At 46.9% G+C, this 20,672-nt stretch overlaps 1 protein-coding gene across 2 annotated transcripts; it reads right to left on the reverse strand.

Annotated features, from left to right (window-relative positions):
- Positions 1–1,171: 1,171 nt before the first annotated feature.
- LOC105919414 (potassium voltage-gated channel subfamily G member 4) lies at positions 1,172–17,734 on the reverse strand. 2 transcript variants are annotated; one of them, XM_036135802.1, is made up of 3 exons: positions 17,667–17,734; positions 9,362–10,216; positions 1,172–3,035 (listed from the first exon to the last, which is right to left on the reverse strand). In XM_036135802.1, exons 2-3 carry the CDS (start codon positions 10,118–10,120, stop codon positions 2,223–2,225), a joined length of 1,572 nt encoding a protein of 523 aa, XP_035991695.1. In that variant the 5' UTR covers positions 10,121–10,216; positions 17,667–17,734; the 3' UTR covers positions 1,172–2,222. The 2 variants fall into 2 exon arrangements, with proteins under 2 accessions (XP_035991695.1, XP_012710176.2); XM_012854722.3 differs by lacking the exon at positions 17,667–17,734 and adding an exon at positions 12,608–12,855.
- Positions 17,735–20,672: the final 2,938 nt, after the last annotated feature.

The following is a 20,672-nucleotide window of genomic DNA, read 5'->3' on the forward strand; positions in this document are numbered from 1 at the left end:
GGAGGTTTTCCACCGACTCAGATGTTAGAATCCAACCCGGTTGCTCCGTGTCTGACACAGTTACAGTGTGTAGCATGTCATTCCCACATCCATGTTCTGACCTCCAAGTTCTGGGCCAGTCCAGCTCTACCAGTCGACTGGCCCAGAAACAGCGGAGCATCTGAAATAACACCAAGTCCTGAAAGGAGGTCGAGGTCACCAGTTAAAATGTCATCCATGCTGGTCTGTTGGAGAACCAGGAGGAAATCCACTGAGGAATATTACAAAGTCTCTGTAGGGATTTAAATGTTTCCTGTTTGGATGTGGGAGTGACACCAGGCTCTGTGGGAACAGAGAACAACCAGCTGGGTGCTTGCTGATCTTTCCCTTTAATGTCTGGTGATTTCTGGACCTGGGGAACCCTAGCCCAGTGTTGGGCTGGTCTCCCCTCGTTCCTGTGACCCTACATATTAATGCAGGCTCAGTGCGATGCAGAGACTCTGATCAACTGTCTGGTTGCCATCCTTCTAACTGGAGAATCAGATCCAACCAGGTTTACTGGACCGGACCGGACTGGGATGTGTTCTACCACAGACAACTACTCATGGTTATCATCTATTAATGGCAGAACATTTTTGGGTTTCCTTGGAAAGCTCATGTTCCATCTTGTCTTTTGCTACTGAGCTGCAGAACCGAACCCAGTTGGGTTGGAAGCAGGAGGTCTAGAAGATGCAACCTAAGGACACCTGGGATTTGCTCCCACTGAACTGAGTTTGTTCAAAATGTTTAAATCTAGTAAAACAGCTAAAGAATCCAAAAGTCTGGAGTCAGAAGGAAGACAAACTACAGCCTTCTGAACATGAACTACGAACTCTTTTCTCCGGGGCTGTGCTGATACGCCATGTCACACAAAGGATTGTGGGATACCTTAAGGCTTCTTAGCGCCGGTAGGAGACGTCGCGGTTCCTAGGCAACAGTAGCCATGGGAGGGACCAATCAGGCTCCTTTTCCTGCCTCCTCCATCACAGGCTGCACTATTCAGACACTCTGATCATGGCGACACATTCTTCTCTTTGCTCTATGAGGGTATTTGGATTGAGCCCAGGTGTTTACCTGCTGTAAGACACCTGACTGAAATGAATGGTGATTAACAGACATCTGCAACACTCGGCTGCTGAGGTGATGCAGTCAGGTGTGCTGGAGCAGAGACGCAGAAGGGTCTACAACATGAAGAACAACCACTGGAGTCACAAGGACTTTAAATATCTTGATAGGAAATCTTGTTTTTGGATCCAAAGGGCTTCAGTTCTGACCGTGGGTTAGAAGTATGAGGCTTATAAATGGTAGTCACATTGATCAAACTATGGCTGTCTGGACCCCTAATAGGGCCCTAACGGTCAGATGAGTCAGTGACCCAACCCTCCAGCCGGTCTGTTGTTTGGATCGATGTAAGTTAAGAAATGCTTAGATTAAGACGAGTCTGGTTTGACATGAACCGGAATCTTAAGCTTGCAACATATCCTGGATGGATTGTTCTGCTTTTCTCCTTAAGTGGAGTTCATTTAAATTTCTTAGGTTGTTGGTTATTATGAGCTGCTGATGAAATCCTTCCTCCGGTTCAGCAGCAAGCTGGTGCTGGGTTGGCCCAGAGCTGGAGCTTATTCTGGTGGAAACACACAGAACGGGTTCTACGCTTGGTGGAAAATTTAAATATTAGGTTTGTAGGATGCTGACACACATGTTGTTGGATGGTGGGAGGAAACCAGCGGACCTGGAGGAGAACGTGCTCCCAACAGCCCTCAGACCAACAGATTTAAACCAATGGACCTTCTTGATGAGGCAGCGGTTCTAACTGTTCCATCTTTTAAATGTGGATCTTCACCTATTAAAGGGTTAGCGCTTCAGGACTGAACAAGACTAAATCTAATGAGGAAGAAATGAGAGGAAGACTCCAGAACTGGAAGTCAGTGGCGTGTCCAGTCAGTCTTCAAGGGTCGGGATCCTGCAGGTTTTACACGTTTCAATCTAACGAGGATTCGTTAACTGAGCGTCTGCAGAACTGAGCTGCTGAAGAGACACCTCATCGATTTAAATCACAAACCTGCAGGACATTGGCCCTTAAGGACTGGAGCTGGACGTCCCTGCTCATCCAGCCGTGTCTGGGAGTCAGACTGAAGGTTTAAAGGGTGAACGGTCTGCTAAGACCCGGCCCTGGTGACCGCCTCCTCCGTCTCTGGGCAGCATCAGAACGCGGCGGGGGGGAGTGTGGACCGGTGCGTCTCGGTGGACGTCAGTCTGTCGTTTGCCTTTTTGGACGCAGAGGAGAACTCCTCCTGAGAGAGATCGCTCATCTCGTCGTGTCGCTCCTGCTTCCACACCCGCTCGTATTCCTGCTTCAGATCCTGGTAGCAGCGCGAGAAGGTGTGGAAGATGGAGGTGGCCGGGAAGGCCATGATGAGGATGCCGCTCAGGATGCTGACCAGCGCCACCATCTGACCGGGGACGCTGCGCGGCACCATGTCGCCGTAGCCCACCGTCGTCATGGAGATGATGGCCCACCAGTAGGAGGCCGGGATGCTGCTGAAGCTGTGCTGGGGGTGCGTGGCGGCGAACGGCGCCAGCTCGCTCTCGGCCAGGTGGACCAGAGGCGAGAAGAGGGTGACGGCCACGCAGACGAAGAGCAGCAGCAGGCCGAACTCCCTCATGCTGCGCTGCATGGTCACGCCCAGCGTCTGCAGGCCCAGGGAGTGGCGCGCCAGCCGCATGACGTAGAGGATCCGCAGCGCCCGCAGCAGCCGCAGGATCAGACCCAGCTTGTCCAGGTAGCCTCGGCCGGCGCCCATCACCGCGTCCTCCTGCGACTCCTCCTTCACCTCAAACACCAGCGACACGTAGTACGGCAGGATGGCGATGGCGTCGATGATGTTGAGCGGGCCGCGGGCGAAGGCCAGCTTGCTGGGAGCGTTGACGAACCGCAGCAGGAACTCCAGCGTGAACCAGGCCACGCAGACGGACTCCACCACGAACATGTTGCGACACTTCTGGGAGCATTCGCCCTGCAGAGGCGCACAAACACACGGGGGTATTAAAGGGACAGTACACCAATTAATTTATCAGGGTAAAATGAGGAAACCTGAAACTTGTTCTGTGGTTCCTCTACTTCATCTGAGCTCTGGGTCTATTGGTCTTCATCATCAGATGTCTCTGGTCCTTTATGTGCCGTTTGTGAAGCGGTAACTAATTATTAAAAATGATCCCAGCATAAAGATAAACAGAGGTGTGGACATGTCCAGAGGAGGGACGGTGAGGACATCGGTAGAAGGATGCTGAGGCTGGAGATGCCAGGCAGGAGGTCTGGAGGAGACCAGAGAGGAGACTCATGGATGGAGGTGAAGCTAACCTGACCCTCGCCAGATGGCGGTAGCTCCACACGTCTCCAATTACAGCCGCACCGTGAAGGTTTGACTCAGATTATTGAGATTTATTAAATGATTTTTCAGGTCAATATGCAGCACTTGGTGGGAATCGCTGCTCCGTACAGGCCGCCCTCCTCACAAACCTGAGAGGTACGGATACGTCACTGAATGGGTCATGTGACCGAGCCCCGCTCTAGGACATGTGACCCATTTTAGGTTACGTAAACAGATGTGACTCTTACCTGCTCAGACATATTTTTGGTTCACTGATGATTTAATCAGGCCTCGTCTTTCCAAGTAACTCCAACAACTCAATCTGCTGCTCTGGAGGGAGACTTTCATTTAGCGGCGGTGCAGTGCTGCCAGCGGCCTGCAGGGGCGCTAGACCTGGAAGTTACAGGTCCTGCGCCCCCTGGTGGCTAAAAGCTACACTGCGATGCTTTGAAGAAGACATGAAGGTGCAAGATGCAGAAGATGGGGTTAGTTGGAGACAGATGAGTCGCTGTGGCGACCGCAGAAATGGAAGAAGAAGAAGAAGAAGAAGAAGAAGAAGAAGAAGTTATTTTCCTGGTTGGGAGGGAGAATGAATGCAGACTGATCTGTTCATTCCTCTTTGAATTGTCCATTTCCACTGTCCACTTTTCTGTTAGTGAGTTGTGAGTTTGGAACACATGATTTTCCTCCAATCCAGGCTCCTCCTGGAATTAGGGGAGTTTTTCTCTCCACTGTCGCTGCATGCATGCTCGGTATGAGGGATTGCTGCAAAGTCGACGACTGGATGCAACCTGCTGGGTTTCCTTAGAGAGAAACTCTGAACCAACCTGGATATAAACTGAATTTAACTGATGTGTTTCATAACTGGGAGTGGATGCAGCTGATTGACTTGATTCAGTTTAATTTCCTATTTTTCTTAAAGCGCCGCGAGACGACATGTGTTGTGACTTGGTGCTATGTAGATTTACTGAATTACTTCCGAGGATCAATTAGCAAACTGCTCCATAACGAAGGTAAAAAGGTGCTGCTCACCCTGCGGCGGGAAGGTTCTGGTGACATGACCCGTCTGCTGGGTTCCTTGTTCATTACTGGTTGTTCCCTGAAGAACCTCTGAGGCCAGAACCAGAACCTCTGCAGTTAGACTCAGATTTCCAGTTTTAAATCATTTTCCTTCGTGGCTACAGCTCCATCCTACTTTGTCTTGGTCAGTCCCAGAAAAGGTTTAACAGGCAGGAACGTATTTTATAGAGCAGGAGAAGCAGAACCAGACAGTCGACAATAAAAAATAGAAACACTGCAATAAATCCTTTTGTTTTGGTCTCTTTTCTTTTTTCTATTTTTTTTTGCTGGTGAACGTGCCCACGGTGCATCTGTGGCTCTTTCATCACCGCGGTTTTCTTTGTTCTCCCACAGATCGATGTTTCATTCATTCACGCAGCCTATACCACAGACTTCTGTACTAAACATGGTCAGTTTAGCTGATAAATGTTCATATTTCCCTCAGGGGCCTGGATCTGTAGGAAAGCATCTAAAAAACCAGTGAAAAGAGGCAGAAAGCTGCTCAAAATAAGGGCTGAATAGCTGTAATGCTCAAAAAGATTTTTCCATTGATTAATGTGAATGTATAAATAATTCTTTATGTGACATTTTTATGTAAAATGTAGATACAATGGTTTTATTCTCTTTGAAAGATGCCTGAATGTGAATTTAAGTCTTAATCTGCCAGGGTATGAATACTTTGGGGCTGACCTGAACACCTGAGGACACCTGAGGCGCCTGCTGAGGCCGCAGGGATCCGTCTGAAGCAGGAAACGTCTAAAACACGCTGGACAGCAGCGAAAGCCTCGCCAGTTCTGGGCTCGACCCGCTTCTTTGGTTCAGAACTGCCTAAATTCTTCATGGATCCAGAAAGGTGCCGTAACCGTTCATCGCTGACGTTGGTCCCACCTGATGCTGATTTGTTGGTTGGTCATCCGTGATGAGAACATCCTGTTCTACCACATCCAAGAGATGTTCTGCTGGACTCAGATCTGGTTCTGTGGAGGCCAGTGAGGTCCAGTTGACTCGTTGTGATGTTCAGGAAACCAGCTGGAGATGATCAGAGCTGTGGTGGATGGAGACGGGCGGCACCAGAACTCTGGGATGCTGCTCAGTGGGACTAAACAGTCATGATTTGTGTTTTGTTGTTTAATTAGTTCACTCTCCTGTCTTAGTATTAGCTCTGGGTTTTATTAATCGCTCATGTTCTGTTTAGTCTTAGGTTTGGTCTTTATGGTGATTTTGGTTCTGGATTAGTCTAGTTTAAGTTCTGTTTTGTTTTAGTGATTCTTTTATGTAATCGATTCTGTCTTAGGTTTAGGTTCTGTATTAGTTTTGGTTAATGGACTAGTTTGGGTTTTAATGTGGTTTGATTTTGTACTTTGTTTTATGTTATCAGTTCCTCTGGCCTTTATTCAGTTCACCTGCCTCCATCCAATCAGCTTCCGTTTTACTTCCAGCCCCCCCCCCCCCCCCCTGATCAGCTCCACCCATTCCTGTAATTAGTTTCACTCTGTTCACCTGTTCACCTGCTCACTCCTCTATCTACACCTGCCTCTGTCTTCTGCCAGATCATTGTCTTTTGAGCCTATTGGTAAGTCCAGTCTAGCGTTCCGTGTTCTGTTTGTTTGCCTGTTGACCTGACCCAATTAGCCTCTGGATTTCTGAGCCAGCCTGAACCCTGTACCTGATTTTTCCTGTTCTCACTGCCTGCCTGTATTATCTGACCAGTTTCTGTTTTTGGAGTTTCTGAGTTTGCCTGATCCCTGCTTGTTTATTCTGCTTTACTGGTGTACCGACCACTGAGCCTGCCTGTCCCTGTTATACCAGACCGCCTTTAATAAACTCCTCTAAGGCTCATCTGCTTGTCTGGCCTGAATACTGGTTCCTCTGTCTCTGGTTTCTGCAGCCTGAGGCTCTTTACACCTTCAGCTTTGGCTTTTAAAAACTTACACAAAAAATGCATGGGGAAAAATTGGTCAATGTTTCTAAATGTAAAGGTAATTTGAAACTGCTAGCTTTGGGATGCATTTAGTTCTCCAATATATGTAGAACATTTACAGAAGAAAAGAAACTAATGGTGTACAGAATATTTTACTATAGATAAATGAAGCATCTTTTTGTCAATAGGTTGCTTTTTTACGATTTTGATGCCATTTGCTATAAAAATCAAATGTCCAATTGAATAAAGTGCATTAAACCTAAACATAAAAATACTGTTGGTTAAATAATAAAAACCTTTTGATCTTTAATAAAAAATGTAAACAAATTTCCTATAATGAACTATAAAAACAAGCTCTTGTTTCAAAGAGATGTGTAACTTTTGTGGCTCTTTTTGTTCACCAGCAGCAGCCTGAGCCGCTGATCCACCGTTTCATCCACTAAATCCTGACCCACCATCTGAATGCTGCGGCAGAAATCCAGACTTATTGGACCTCTGTGTTCTGGTCCAGTTCTGACAGTCTGTCTCGGCGGCAGCCTGAGTTTCCTGTTCTGACAGGAGTGGTACCGGGTCTGCTTCGGGCCTTCAGAGGAGAGGTTCTGCAGAACCCGGGGACCTGCAGCTGGTGAGCTACTGCTGGCGGTGTGTGACAGGAACCGGGTTCTGCTCCGCCCGGCGGCCGTGGTTCTGTCTGACCGGTCCACCTCTGATCCGGACGCCTAATCTGCTCTGAAGCAGGTTCCCTGCATCTGTAACCGCTGCTTGATGAGGCAGAAAGTTCTGAATGGACCTTAAACCTTCATCAAGGCACCACTAGTAAGGTTCCCCTTATTGGCTGATAGTTTATAATTATGCTGTTAATTAGTCTGTAACTCATCCATAAAGGTTTGTTATGCATTAATTAAAGTCAAGTGTGCAACTTAGACTGAAACGTTTCATACAAGCGACTCTAGATGAACTCTATAGCTGAACAGGTTAGGTTCACTATTTGGCAAAGAACGGGTCAGTTTAGTCTCAGCCTTAATTACTGTATAATAAACGCTTATGAATGAGTTATAAAGTGTTTACAGATGAATTTATAACATATCTAACAGCAGCCTTATTGTAAAGCGGCACCACAAATCCCCAAACCTTTCTGTTAGATGCAGAAAACATCAAATGCTCCATTTTGTGACGCTTTAAACGTCTTTTATCATAAAACCCTTTCAGTGTGCGAAGCTGCTGGGCGTCGATTTGCTTCAGGCTGTAAAGTGAAACAGAGAATGGAGGCTGACGGGCAGCAGGAAGGGCAGAAATGAGGGCCTGGTAGAGCCACGTTTCACTAACGATGCTTAACGAGCCTCTCTGTGCCACAGAGGCGGCTGACTCCAGCTTTTATACGGGGATAAAATCTTTACTTTTAATCTGGAGCGGTGCGCGCTGTCACAGCTCCTTACTGAGGGAGGTTCTGTTAACAGCTTCCAGCCTGGTGGGAGGAGACCGATTCCTGCTCAGACTCAGACGTTCCTCCCTCTGACCCGTCCGCCGCCGGAGGGACGGTCCTCTTTAAAACTCCTGATCCAGGCGCTTCTCTCCCGGTCAGTCAGGCTTTTCTGACTTTGTGTCTCAGGTTAAGTCCAACACTCCTCCTGATTATGGCTTCATTTCCACTGCGTTTGGACTACTGAATAAAATGTATTAAAATCCTCTGGTTCTCTTTCAACATCTACAGACTGAAGGTTTCGCTCGTTCTTCTTTATGAAACGTCTCCCACTCAGATTCATTGGATTGAAACATCTGGGTTGTGTTTTCTGAAATGCACATCTGGAAATACCTCAAGTCATTGATTAAAGCACGAAAAGCTTCTTTTTCATTCAATAAAATGTTTTTGGATAGATTTTTAGTTCAAAGGTGCAGCAGGGACTTCTGAGAAAACCATGGACTACGGACCGTAACGCTGTCAGGTATTAAAAACCATATTCTGGGTTATTAAGCGGGTCGTTAGAGGAAAAAATGAGGCTCCTTGGTCATATTTTCTCCATGTCCTGATGCATCTCAATAATCCAGGTAGAAAAGAAGAAGAAGAAGAAGAAGAAGAAGAAAAGGAAATGGATAGGACCTCTGGACGGGTTCTTCTTTGTTGAAACGTTTCGTCTCTTCTTCAGTCTGAGGAGTTTCAGGTAAATTCAGCCTAATAAGCAGCACCTTCACATAGTGGATCAACAGGTTTAACTGGCTGCTCACATGTAAAAGAGGACCATCAGCCCAACAACCGATGGTTAACGCTCTGATTGTTCCCAGGGGGCTTTAGCACCAGCCCCCATTAATGTGTGTGCACGGCCCTGGAGTCCATGTGTTGGTTTTCCTTCAGGCGATGTGCATCTAGACCTAAAAGATGGTCTGGTCATGATGCTGCGTGAGAAATGTTTGTCTAGAACTTAAATTCTCAGTAAAATGCAGTAGTGACAAAATGCAAAAACAGTGTGACTGGATGCTGGTGAAGATTCTCAGTCATCAGGTCATGATTAATAAAAAAAAAAAAGGTTAAAAATAAAACGACTGGACTTCTGTTCTGAAGCTGAAGTCGTTTCATTTCCCATCCAGGAAGCTTTCTCAGTTCTAAATCTCTGCAGCTGTTTTTTAACCGTTTTTCTAAATGTGACTGAATGGTGTTTATTCTAAATATCTGAAATTAACGGGCAGAACCCGAGAGATGCACCGTCCAGCTTTTTGTGACTCTTCTCTGGTTTTCCTTTAGGACCTTTCACTGATTCTAGTAAAAACTGAAAAAAATGCTAACAAAGAGCCTGAAGACATAATGTCAAAGATTATAGGAACAGCAGGTCTGTGGAAGGCGAACATTCAGAAATGAGGCCTGGATCAGCACTTTTTCACAGTACTGGATCACAAAAGATCCCAGAACCAGAACCAGAACCGGACCTCTGTTAAATCCACAGCGAGCTGCAGACATGTGCGTGGAGTTGGACCGGTTCTTTCAGAGCTTCAGACTCACCCGGTTCTCCTCGTCTCTGAGGTCCGGCATGGTGCTGATGCAGAGGCTGATGACCGTCACCAGAACCATGACGATGGAGAGGCAGGCGAACGTCTTCCCGGCCAGCCCAGAGTGAGGGTTCTCCATCACCTCCCGCAGCATCGACACCAGCCTGCGGTAGCCTTTCTCTGTCGGCGGCGGCCTCTTCTTCAGCTTCATCCTCTTCTGCCTCCACTCCTCCTCCTTCCGCTGGCGCTCCGCCACCTCGTCCACGCGGGTGATCATCCGGCGCCGGCAGCAGCGCTCCATGTGGCCCGGGTCCACGCCCCAGTAGTCCAGCTCGTCGTGCAGAGAGACGGCGCACAGCTCCCGCAGAAGACGCAGCTTTCCCGCTGCCAGGAAGTTGAGGATGATCCTGAAGGCGGTGGGGTTGCGGTCGAAGAAGTACTCCCGGCACGTCTCGTCGTAGTCGTCGCAGAGCCGAGCGATCTCCTCCGGGCTGGTGCAGAAGCGTAGGCGGCCCAGGCGGCTCTGGGGAAACTGCTCCAGCGTGCTCCAAGGGAAGGTGTAGCGGTTCCCCCCGACGTTGATGAGGACCTGCAGGGTGTGGTCCACCACGAAGGAGGCCTTGGGGTCCCGCAGCAGCTGGGCCCGCTGGAAGTAAACGCCCTTCAGGGTCTCCGTCTCAGGGATCTCCGTGAAGAAGCGGTCGAGGCTGCTGTCGTCGCTGCTGAACGAGTACGCGCTGAAGTCATGGTTGGCGTTGCTGATGATGGGCATGCTGGCGACGGGCTGGAGACGGGCGGGGGGGAGCGCCCCGGGGGTCCAGCTAACGGGGAAGAGCCGCAGGGAGGAAGACCGAGTCTGATGAAGGAACTGCAAGGACAGAAAAACAGATTTTAGTCTGAAACACAGCAGAGAGGCTGCAGAGCTGCGGCTGGCTTTTCAAATATTTCTCAACACATTTTCATGTTGTCAGACATCTCTCATCGCCGCGGCCAATAAAGAGCTTTGCAGAGCAAACATTAGCAACACAGGCGTTAAAGCACAATTAAACTAGGGCTGAACAATTAATCGCATTTTCAATATAATCGCGATTTAGAAAAACGCAATTTCCAAATCACAGAGGTCTGCAATTTTTGGCTATGTAACAATTAGTGAATTAGACACGTCCATTAGGTGTTGGTAAAATGTTTAAAGTGGGTTTGCCTCCACATGGAAGGGAAGACAGTTGCAGCAGTGAGATAATCTAATTTTATTACTTGTTTTAGAGTTTATATAATCATACATAGCATTAAGTACAGGTCAATCAGTTTAATACATAGACTTGTTTGTTGGTTGGACTTTATGTTCAACAAGGATTTATGTCCAAATCAACTAAAAGCTGTTCTCTTGAATAATATTCTGATTAATAGAAACATTAAAAGTTCTTGTTTTAAATAGTCCTTGTTTACAAACATCTTTATTTAGAGGCCATTTTTGTTGCTTGTGGTTAATGCAGAGAAAAGTCAAAATTGCAATTTTGGTAGAAATATATTGTAGGCAGAACGCAATCATTTCTGCTCTGAGTTTAGACGCAACTAATCTGCACAGCAAGGAAAAAAATTGATTTGTTGTTTGTATATGTTTAAAAAGACATGATGAATTAAACTGTAAAAAAAAAATCCCATTAAATTGCAATATTAAGAAAAAAAAATCGCAATTAGATTATTTTCCAAAATCGTTGAGCCCTAAATTAAACCCTTCAAATACCCTGAGAGGAACTCCATTTTTTTTATTCTGATTTTAAAATCCATCAGCCACCTGGTTTTGCCTCCTTATCAAGAAAAAAACAATTTTCAGGATTCTTGGCTGCTTTTGCTGGACTCAAAGTCTGAGAGATTCTCGTGAAAAGGACCCGCAGTGAGACGGTAGAGAGAAATTACACCGGCGATCCGCTTCTTCTGCCGGGACGTTCTGCTGGACAGGATGACAGAGCAGGTGAGACGAGTCTGCAGGTACAGAAATCCTGCTGTTTGCAGACGACGCTGTGGTGACAGTGGGGGGGGGGGGGGGGGTCACTGGCCCTGGATGTCTGACAGCTGGAAGAGGAGTGAGGTTGAGCGACAGAGTAACGCAGACAGAAGGCCATGGATGAAGGTCAGGAGGAGATGCCATGGTCTGCAGAGACAGAGGAGGAGTTAGGGAGAGGATTTGATGCGCTGCCATAAAAACCAGAAGCAGTCAGATTATCTATCAGAAAACTGGTCAGACGACGTCATTCATCCCTAATCCTCCATCCATCACCTCTGATCGGCCGGGTTCTGTCCACAGACTCGTCTCTCAGGACTCCTGGATTTATGTCCTGATGCAGAACCTGTCTGTCTCACCGGATGCTGCCATTAAATCCTCCTCAGTGGATCTGCTGGTCGCTCTGGTTCCGTCCAGCAGAGACAGCGTCCAGCTTTTATCCGCCGCCTCCAACAGACGTTCCTGATCTGGAAGCCGGTCAGAAAATTACTGAATTCTCTTTCAGACGTGGAGATCGGCGCATCGACTCATCCCATAATCATTTTGTTCACACTTCTTGTGCAGGAACAGGATGATGGTGGAACGCCAGGTTCTTTCAAGAGATCAACACGTTGCGTTTGATTCAGACTCTAAATGTGTTAGAAATTAGAAAAATCTTTTTAAATGAGGATTTATTGTCCTTTAAATTTACGCGTAATGGAAATCTTCCCTCTGCATACAGCAAGTAGAAAGCACACAGCTAAAACAGAGACGTTTGCTCAATAAACCCAGAAAAAGACTAAATGTGTCTAAAAAACACATTTAAGAGGCAGAGAAGCAGCTTTCTCCTTAACTTAACTAAAGTGGGAACAGGTTTGGCTCCACATCTGTCCAGCTGAGGAGCCTCATCCCATGATGCTCTGAAGGACCTGCTGTCCAGGTGTGTCCAGGTGTGTTCCCGCTGTCCTCCAGCAGGTGGATCCTCCAACACTTCTCAGAATTTCTGCACATTTTGCTGCTTTTTCCACCGAACCTCGGTGAAAAGCTGCTGTTTTGCTGTCAAACACGCAGAATAAGAAGACCAGGCTGAAAGTGGCTCCAGCTGGAAACTGCTTTATGGTCGACAGGTGAACTTTGTGTCATTCCAGGTGCTCCGTTCCTCTGTGGTTTGGGGCTTTTCTGATCCTCAGGTATCTGTCGCTAAAAATGCAGAAGCGGCTCTGGAACAAACAGCCTCCGCCTGAAAGGGAAAAGTTGCGTGAAATGAAGCGGAGTCACCTTTCAGGGCGCAGCCGCTCCGTCCTGCAGAACCGAGCCGCTCCTCCTCAGGTGGAGCTGCATCCATGCTGGAGCTGCATCAGCAGCGCTGCTCCGCGGCCACCAAGCCCGCAGGGTCCCCTCAGCTCCGGGCTCGTCTCCGCGCTTCACACCGCTGCTCCCCGCATGAACAGAGCCAGTAAACGCGGTTATCCCTCCTGGAACCTTCCTCTGGCTCTGACAGCAGGACCCTCCTCCTCCTCCTCCTCCTCCTCTTCCTCCTCCCTTTATTTCACCCTCCCTCCTAAAAACGCTCCGCACAAACACATCCGGCTCCGCTCTGCAGGTCTGGAGAAGTTTGGAGCTTTTCGGCTTTTGTTTCACAAAATAAAACCAGGAAACGGGTCCGGAGAGTTTGGATGGAACCGGTTCCACCACAGCGGGGCTGGGCATGGACAGTCAGAGGGCTGACATGTCTGGAGCAGCCGCCAGGGGGCACCAGCAGCTGTACAGGCAGTAGCCGCAGCATCTGACAGTCAGTCCATCAACACACTGCATAACTTCCTGATTCACCGTAGACGTAAAAATCAACCGGCTAAGCATATTTTTACCAGCCAAAGTAATTGGACTCCTAAACATCTCCACATGATGCCGCTACGTAATTAGCCTGAGCTAAGCGCTAGCTGCTAGCAAACGGACACGACATGTGCAGATTTTTGTGAACAGAGGAACAGTGTGCGAAATACCTGTCAATATTTGGGGGGGTCCCCATCTCCCAATTGTTGCGCAGTAACGACGTAAATTTTCTCAATATGCAGTAGGCCTATAACATTACAATGTCAAAGTCAAAGTTAGCTTTAATGTCAATTCTTCACATTCACCAGACATGCGAGGATTTTCTCATTCACCAACAGTGAAACAGATAAAGTGCACAGGCACAACAGATAAGATCAGTTCCTAATACTAAAATTTAAACATTTTTAGTATTAATTGTTGTCAACGTTACGTTATTCTTCTGTTTGGCGCGCACATGCCTAATTTGCATCCGCGAATAGGATTGGCTGGCTCCACTTGGCATAAAAAAGAACATATTTCCCCCTGGGATCATTAAAGTATGTCTGATTCTAATTCTGATATTTGTGAATAAATGTTTTGAATTTTAAATACTGGACATGTTGAGCTTAAAAAAATTTTAGTGACCATTAGTGACAAAAAATATTTCATTTTTAATTTTTTTGACACAATTTAAGACCCCCTTTAAATTTTGCTTTTGAGGCTTTGAGGGGGTCTCATGGGTTAATCGGGGGGGCTCGACCCCCCCGGACCCCCCCGTATTTCACACTCTGCAGAGGAACATAAAGAAGCATCGACCCTCATGATGACTGAAAAACACGATTTATTAGGTGCAAACATTTACTCGGCATGTGGCGGCTAGCCTTCTCAAATTTACACGCCAAATGGAAAATTTACTCGCGTTTGACGTCTGGCGAGTGTTAATTTTGGAGCCTGCCTGTGTGCACAGAGAGCCTGGGTGAGTTGATGCCTTGCAACGGAAAGGTCCCCGGTTCATGTACCAACCTGGGGGGGGGGTTTCCTCGTTCTCCCTGTGCCTGTGTGAGTTCTCCCTGGGTACTCTGGGAGGAAGCTAGCATGTCCTTAGGTATGACTGAGTGTGGTTGTTTGTGACACCATGCATGGATAAGTGGGAGAGAATGGATGTAAAAACATCCACACCTCCAACCGGCTTGGCCTATAATCCCAGTGACCAAAAAGGTTGAGAATTAATTGTATCAAGCCAACAGTTTTCTAGGGATACGTCTGCAGCTCATAGAGAGCAGTTCTCTTGTTTGTTTGCATTAGAGCATAACTCCATAAAAATCCTGCAACAGAAGAACTTCTGTGTGAGCATAAAGAAGCCTGGATGAGAAGGTTTGTGCAGGTCGACGTCAGATCACAGAGATTGATGAACCAGAACCTCAGCATGTCCGTCTGCAGCGCGCACTGCGAGGCACGCACCGTGATGTCAGGGATGATTTGCATTGCTGCTTTACAAGAAGCAGGTGGTTGTTTCAGTGCAGATTTAATAAGCAGAACATAAGATGCTCTGAAGGTCACATCTGAGCCGGTCCACTGCACCCTGTGGAGGAACCGAGGCTCCAGTTTGGTTCGGTTCTGACTCCCGTTAATAAATCTAGTTTGAAGCACAGAGTAAGCTAAATGTTTTATGTCATTTTAAACAGACAGACAGCTTCATACATGCCTCAGGATGGATGGATTCAATTCAATTTTATCTATATGGCACCAATTTACAACTAGTCACTTTACAACTCACTCTAACTAGAAGCTTTGTCTGAAAGGAAAGCTTTTCTTTTTTAGGTTTTTATAGCACTATTGGCTTGTTTTTCATATAGTGGGCTGACAGGAAAGGGGTACGAGAGAGGGGGAGAGACATGTGGCAAAGAACCAAACGTCAGAGTCAAACCTGGGTTGGCCGCATCGAGGACTAAGGCCTCTGTACATGTGTCGTCCACGCTAACCATCGCTACGGGAAGCACACCCAGAAAAGGAAAGGAAAGTTTTAAGATTAGTCTTAAAAGTAGACGGGGTGTCTGCCTCACGGACCAAAACTGGGAGTTGGTTCCACAGGAGAGGAGCCTGATAGCTAAAGGATCTGCCTCCCATTCTACTTTTAGAGACTCTAGGAACCACCAGCAGACCTGCAGTCTGAGAGCGAAGTGCTCTGTTAGGAACATACGGGGTAATCAGAGCTCTGATATATGATGGAGCTTGATTATTAAGGGCTTTATACGTTAGAAGGAGAATTTTAAATTCTATTCTTGATTTAACAGGAAGCCAATGAAGGGAAGCTAAAACAGGAGAAATATGATCCCTCTGGTAGATTTTCATCAGAACTCTTGCTGCAGCATTTTGGATCAGCTGAAGGCTTTGAACTGCATTTTGTGGACTTCCTGATAGTAAAGAATTACAATAGTCCAGCCTTGAAGTAACAAAATCATGGACTAGTTTTTCAGCATCACTCCTGGACAGAATGTTTCTAATTTTGGCGATATTCCGGAGGTGAAAAAAGGAAACTCTGGAAAGCTGTTTAATATGGGATTTAAATGACATGTCTTGGTCAAAAATAACACCAAGATTTTTTACTTTATTACCAGAGGCCAAGTTAATGCCATCCAGATTAAGTGATTGATTAAGAAGTTTATTTTTTGAAGACTCTGGCCCAAAGATTACAACTTCTGTCTTGTCAGAATTTAAATGCAGGAAATTTAAAGTCATCCAGCTTTTGATGTCATCAAGACATGACTGCAGTCGAAGTAACTGATTGGATTCATCAGGATTTATGGATAAATATAGCTGAGTGTCATCAGCATAACAGTGGAAATTAATCCCATGCTGTCTGATAATTTTGCCAATCGGAAGCATATATATAGTAAATAGAATTGGTCCAAGGACTGAACCCTGTGGTACTCCACAAGTGACCCTAGAGTTTGAGGAAGATTTATTATTAACATGAACAAATTGGAATCTGTCTGACAGATAAGATTTAAACCAGCCAAATGCTTTCCCCTTAATCCCTACAGTATGTTCAGGTCTTTGTAGGAGAATATTGTGATCAACTGTATCAAATGCAGCGCTGAGATCTAACAGGACAAGTATAGACACAAGTCCATCATCTGAGGCCATGAGAATATCATCAGTGACCTTCACCAGAGCTGCTTCAGTGCTATGATGAGCTCTGAAGCCTGACTGAAACTCCTCAAGTAGGTCATTACTTTATAAATGTTGACAGAGTTCATTAGAAACTACTTTCTCAAGAATTTAGGATAGGAAACTCTCTAAAATTCTACTACCCTGAAACTAGCAGAACTGAACCCAGAACCACACAGGACCTCACAGATGGTGGAGTTCACCAGGTGTTCTGAGCCGGGTTTCATTTGGAGCTGTTTTGGTGGGCCAGCTGCAGATTTATGTAACCTAAATGATCAAAAGAGAAATATAAATCATTTATTTGAGGCTGAGCCGAAGGCTGCAGGATTAAAGCAGTTGAGGATTATTTCCTGCAGATCAGATTTGCTGTTCACTTTGTTTGGGCTTCTTTACAAAAGCTCTGAGGCACCAAGCTTTGCAAAAGTATTCATCCATGTCCAGGTTTTCAGTAGATTGTCACATTACAGCCACAAGCTGCAAAGCATTTCATTAGGAGTTTATGTGGTAGACCAACACAGAGCGGTGCTGATTGGTTTTCAAAATGAGCCGCAGGGATTCAGAACTTTGCAGAACCACCTTCAGCTGCAGGTCTCCACCAGATTTAAAGGTTTTCTTCATTCTTCTTTGTAAAACATCTCAAGCTCAGTCAGACTGGCTGGAGAACGAGAAATTTTATTTTCAGGTCTTTCCACGGATTCTCTGTTAAATTCAGGTCTGGACTTTGACTAGGCCGTTATAACCCATAAATCCATCCCATAATATCTCTGGGTGGATGTTCAGACTGGTTCTCCTGGTGGAAGGAGAACCTCCACCCCAGTCTCAGGTCTCCTGCAGCCTCTAGGTTCTCCTCCAGGTTTCCTGGTTTAGCTCCATCCATCATCAGCTCTGACCTGCTCCCCGCAGCATGATGCTGCCACCGCCGTGCCTCAGGGTAAGGTACAACGTTGCTCTCGCAGGCGGACCAAAAGGGTCAGTTCTGCTCTTGTCGGAGCAGAACAAACTGAGACCAGGACTTCTTCTGGTCTTGCTTCAACAACTTTTTTCTTCTCTTGCATAAAATGCTCTCCTGTCACTCTGGGTGGACGTCCATCTCCAGGTAGGTGGTCCATCCCTGGTTGGACATCTCATCAGCTCTCTGTCTTCTGGTAATCTCTCATCCTTCCCCGGCCTCCTCACGGACCGGTCTGGACCTGGACTTTATTATCAGTAAAGCTTTTAAACGCCTGAACATGGTTCTCTGTCTGAGCATCATGTCCATAACATTTATATACAGTAAAAGCTTGTAAATGCAACGTCAGCAGAAAACACGGAGGTTAGACGCAGGAAACGTGTCAGAGGTTCTAGCTTGACTCACCTTCTGGGTCAGCTCACCTTCTGCCAGGTGCTGCGGAGCTCGGAGGAGGAAGACGACCCAGTTAACGGCACATTAAAAGCTGCTCAGCCGCTCCTGGGTGAATTGTGATGAAACGACCTCTGACCTTCCAGGATGATTGAACATCAGGGATTACATGATAATCCGGCAGGAGAGAGGCGGGTGGAAGGAAGCCCTCCTGAGACACAACAGATGAATATTTATAGGAGCTCTCAGACCTGCGACACGCTCTGCCTTTTCATCACCGGTTGCTCCACGGTGGGATTAACCAGTGATTAAAGGTGAGATTTAAGGGGTTTATAAGGGAGCATCTTGTTTGGCGTCCGTCAGCCTCTCCAGCATCTTCATTTCCTGAAGCTGCTGAGGGTTGCCACGGTTCACTGGGACCTCTCCGGCAGAAGAAATTAAACCAAACTCCTTGGGAATCGCGGCGTTCTCTCAATTTGTGCCGGCTCGCCTGGGGAGCCGTGCAGCGGGGCGACGGATGGCTCGCCCTGAACTCCACACAAACACTCGTTAATTAACTTCCCCCTCATCAGGCCTCCTGTGGCCGGCTTGTGAAAGGCTGCCCTTGAATTGTGTTTCATCAATGCGGCGTGTTGGTGTGAGCCGCGCCTCATTAGGCATTCAGCCTTTGTTGTGCTGTCCTCTCCCGGTGTCCTGTTTCTCATCGCGGCATAAAGGAGGCGAGCATGTCGGAAACGCTCCCGCAGGAATCAGATTATGCAGCTCAGGTGCTCCGCTGCTCTTATTGATCAGCTGCCCTTTCTGCTGCACACTCAGCCTCCAGGTCTGTTGATGGCTCCTGAACGGACGGAGGACATCTTCCTGACAACAAAGCTGCAGAGTCGGTGGCTAAATGGAGCTTAAAGTTCACACAGATGGAAAGAATAAGTGTTTGATCCACAACCAGCAGCTTTCCTCAGCTTTCCCTCCTGAAGGAGCCAGCGCTGCCCTTTAAGCTTCACAGCATCACCAGCTTCCTTTCTCTGCTGCAGGAATAAACACAGCCATTAGCTTCTCTTAGGATGATCAGCATATGAGGGAAAGTATTCACACCCTTTAAACTTTTCACATTCGTCCCGCTCCTGCAGCAGCTCAACAACATCCCAGGGATGGACCTCCTGCAGACCTACCAGGACTGACAGGCTGGACCAGGAGAGCGTTGATCAGAGAAGCAGGAGGACCATGGTGGCTCTGGAGGAGCTGCAGAGACCCACAGCTCAGGTGGGAGAAGCTCTCCACAGGACAACTGTTAGTAGTAAACTCCACAAACCGACCTTCATGGATTGAAGGAAGCACAACACGTCTTTTTATTTTACTTTTGCCAGAAGCCACAGAGGAGACTCGGCAAACACGAGGAAGAAGTTCTTCTACTCAGAGGTCCAGACTTAAATGCAACTAAGAATCTCTGGCAACACTTCAAAATCAAAGTTCTCAGATGTTCTCCGTCCAATCTGACGGAGCTGGAGCCGTTAGATGGATGGACTCATCTGTGTCTGCCTGGAAACATCTGGATCTCTGCAGCAGCACCGTGGACCAGAACCAAGATCCGTTCCTGTTGATAGGAATAAAACTTTATTTAAGAAGCTCCACAGCTTTAATTTTGACAGGTAAACCCGGGCACATGAGTAACAGCCAGGAAAAATCCATGAATCTCATTATTTTTGCTGCAGTCTGTAACAATCTGCAGCAGAATCGGGTCCAGTACCAATCGATGCCGAGCAGATAAACGCCGTTCCAGAGTCACATGAAGCGGAAATTAAGGCTGAATGAACACAGAACCTGCAGGATTCGGTGGACAGAACACAGAACACCGGTTTGGACCGCCATCAATCTTCATCTGAGCGAACAGAACAGATTCTACAGTGAAGCAGGAACCTCCGGGCTCTAAACGGACTTTTAATGAGCTGCTTTAAAACACGCTGTCCTTGCTTGGTGTTTGTGACTCGCCTCCATTTATCTCTGACAGCCCCAGAGGAACAGCCCCATCCCATCATGCACCTCTTCCCTGAAGATAAGGGCAGCGCGGGTTCCTGTCAGCGGCGCTTTGAGCGAGGTTCTGCTCTGACTGCCTGAATCGACGGTTCCGGTGCAGCTGAGGCCGGACTGGGAGCTTCACATCGTTTTGGTCCTCAGCTTCAGTTCAGCGGCTGCTTAATTATTCTGAATGTTCAGCGTCTGAGAGAAGATTAAGGTGAAAACCTGGATGAATGAATACAAGCCTCTCTGAGCCACGTCTCTGATGGAGATGCATTGTTTCTGCCACTAAAACAACTTTAATTTGCATTTATTAAAATGTCCACACATGGAAATGAAGCAACATGCAGAGAGATCGTTTGGCCTCCTCCTCCTCAGCAACAGACGTAAAAACACATTTTTACTAAAGTTTCCATACTTTAAATCTGACAATTAGACACTTATTATGCCATTATTCAGTTCCTTAAACAGACAGAAAGTTTATTAAAATTCATTGTGATTTGCAGTGGCTTTTTAGGCGTGAAACTGGTGCAAACCAGAGAGCATTTCATTCACTAAACCCCTGCACCACCCTGGGTTCTTTCTACATACAGCTTGCATTTTATCAGCATGTCTGGGTCCACCGACTTCCCCCCACAGTCCAAAGCAGGAGTGCTCGGTTAATTGGTCTCGGCAACTTGTCCTTAGGTGTGTTTGTGTTCAGGTGCAGCCCTCTTCGACCAATCACAGCTGGAGATGAGAGCCAGACAGCACCTTGTCAGGACGAGGCTGAGCAGACGATGGAAAGATGCACAACACCTCAGTTTTGGTCATCAGAGCCGATGCAGGAGTAGAAATTCATTTTTAAATAGTTTACAGGCAAACTTGGGATTGCATACGTTTTATTTTAACATCCTCATTTCAAAGGTTGCTTTACAGCTTTTCATTGGAAAAAAGATTAAAAATAGAGAAGCTGATACATTAAAAATAAAAATGGCAAATAAAAAATGCATTAATTCGTTTTAAGCC

This window comes from Fundulus heteroclitus, chromosome 4 (assembly GCF_011125445.2).
Source record: "Fundulus heteroclitus isolate FHET01 chromosome 4, MU-UCD_Fhet_4.1, whole genome shotgun sequence".
Lineage (NCBI taxonomy): Eukaryota > Metazoa > Chordata > Actinopteri > Cyprinodontiformes > Fundulidae > Fundulus > Fundulus heteroclitus.

What these genes read in the sequence shown, in the direction of transcription:
- LOC105919414 (XM_036135802.1), bottom strand. Translation starts at nt 10,120, where the DNA reads ATGCCCATCATCAGCAACGCCAACCATGACTTCAGCGCGTACTCGTTC. An exon ending in TCAGAGACGAGGAGAACCGG is followed by an intron (nt 3,036 to 9,361) that starts GTGAGTCTGAAG and finishes GCGCCTCTGCAG; the next exon opens with GGCGAATGCTCCCAGAAGTG.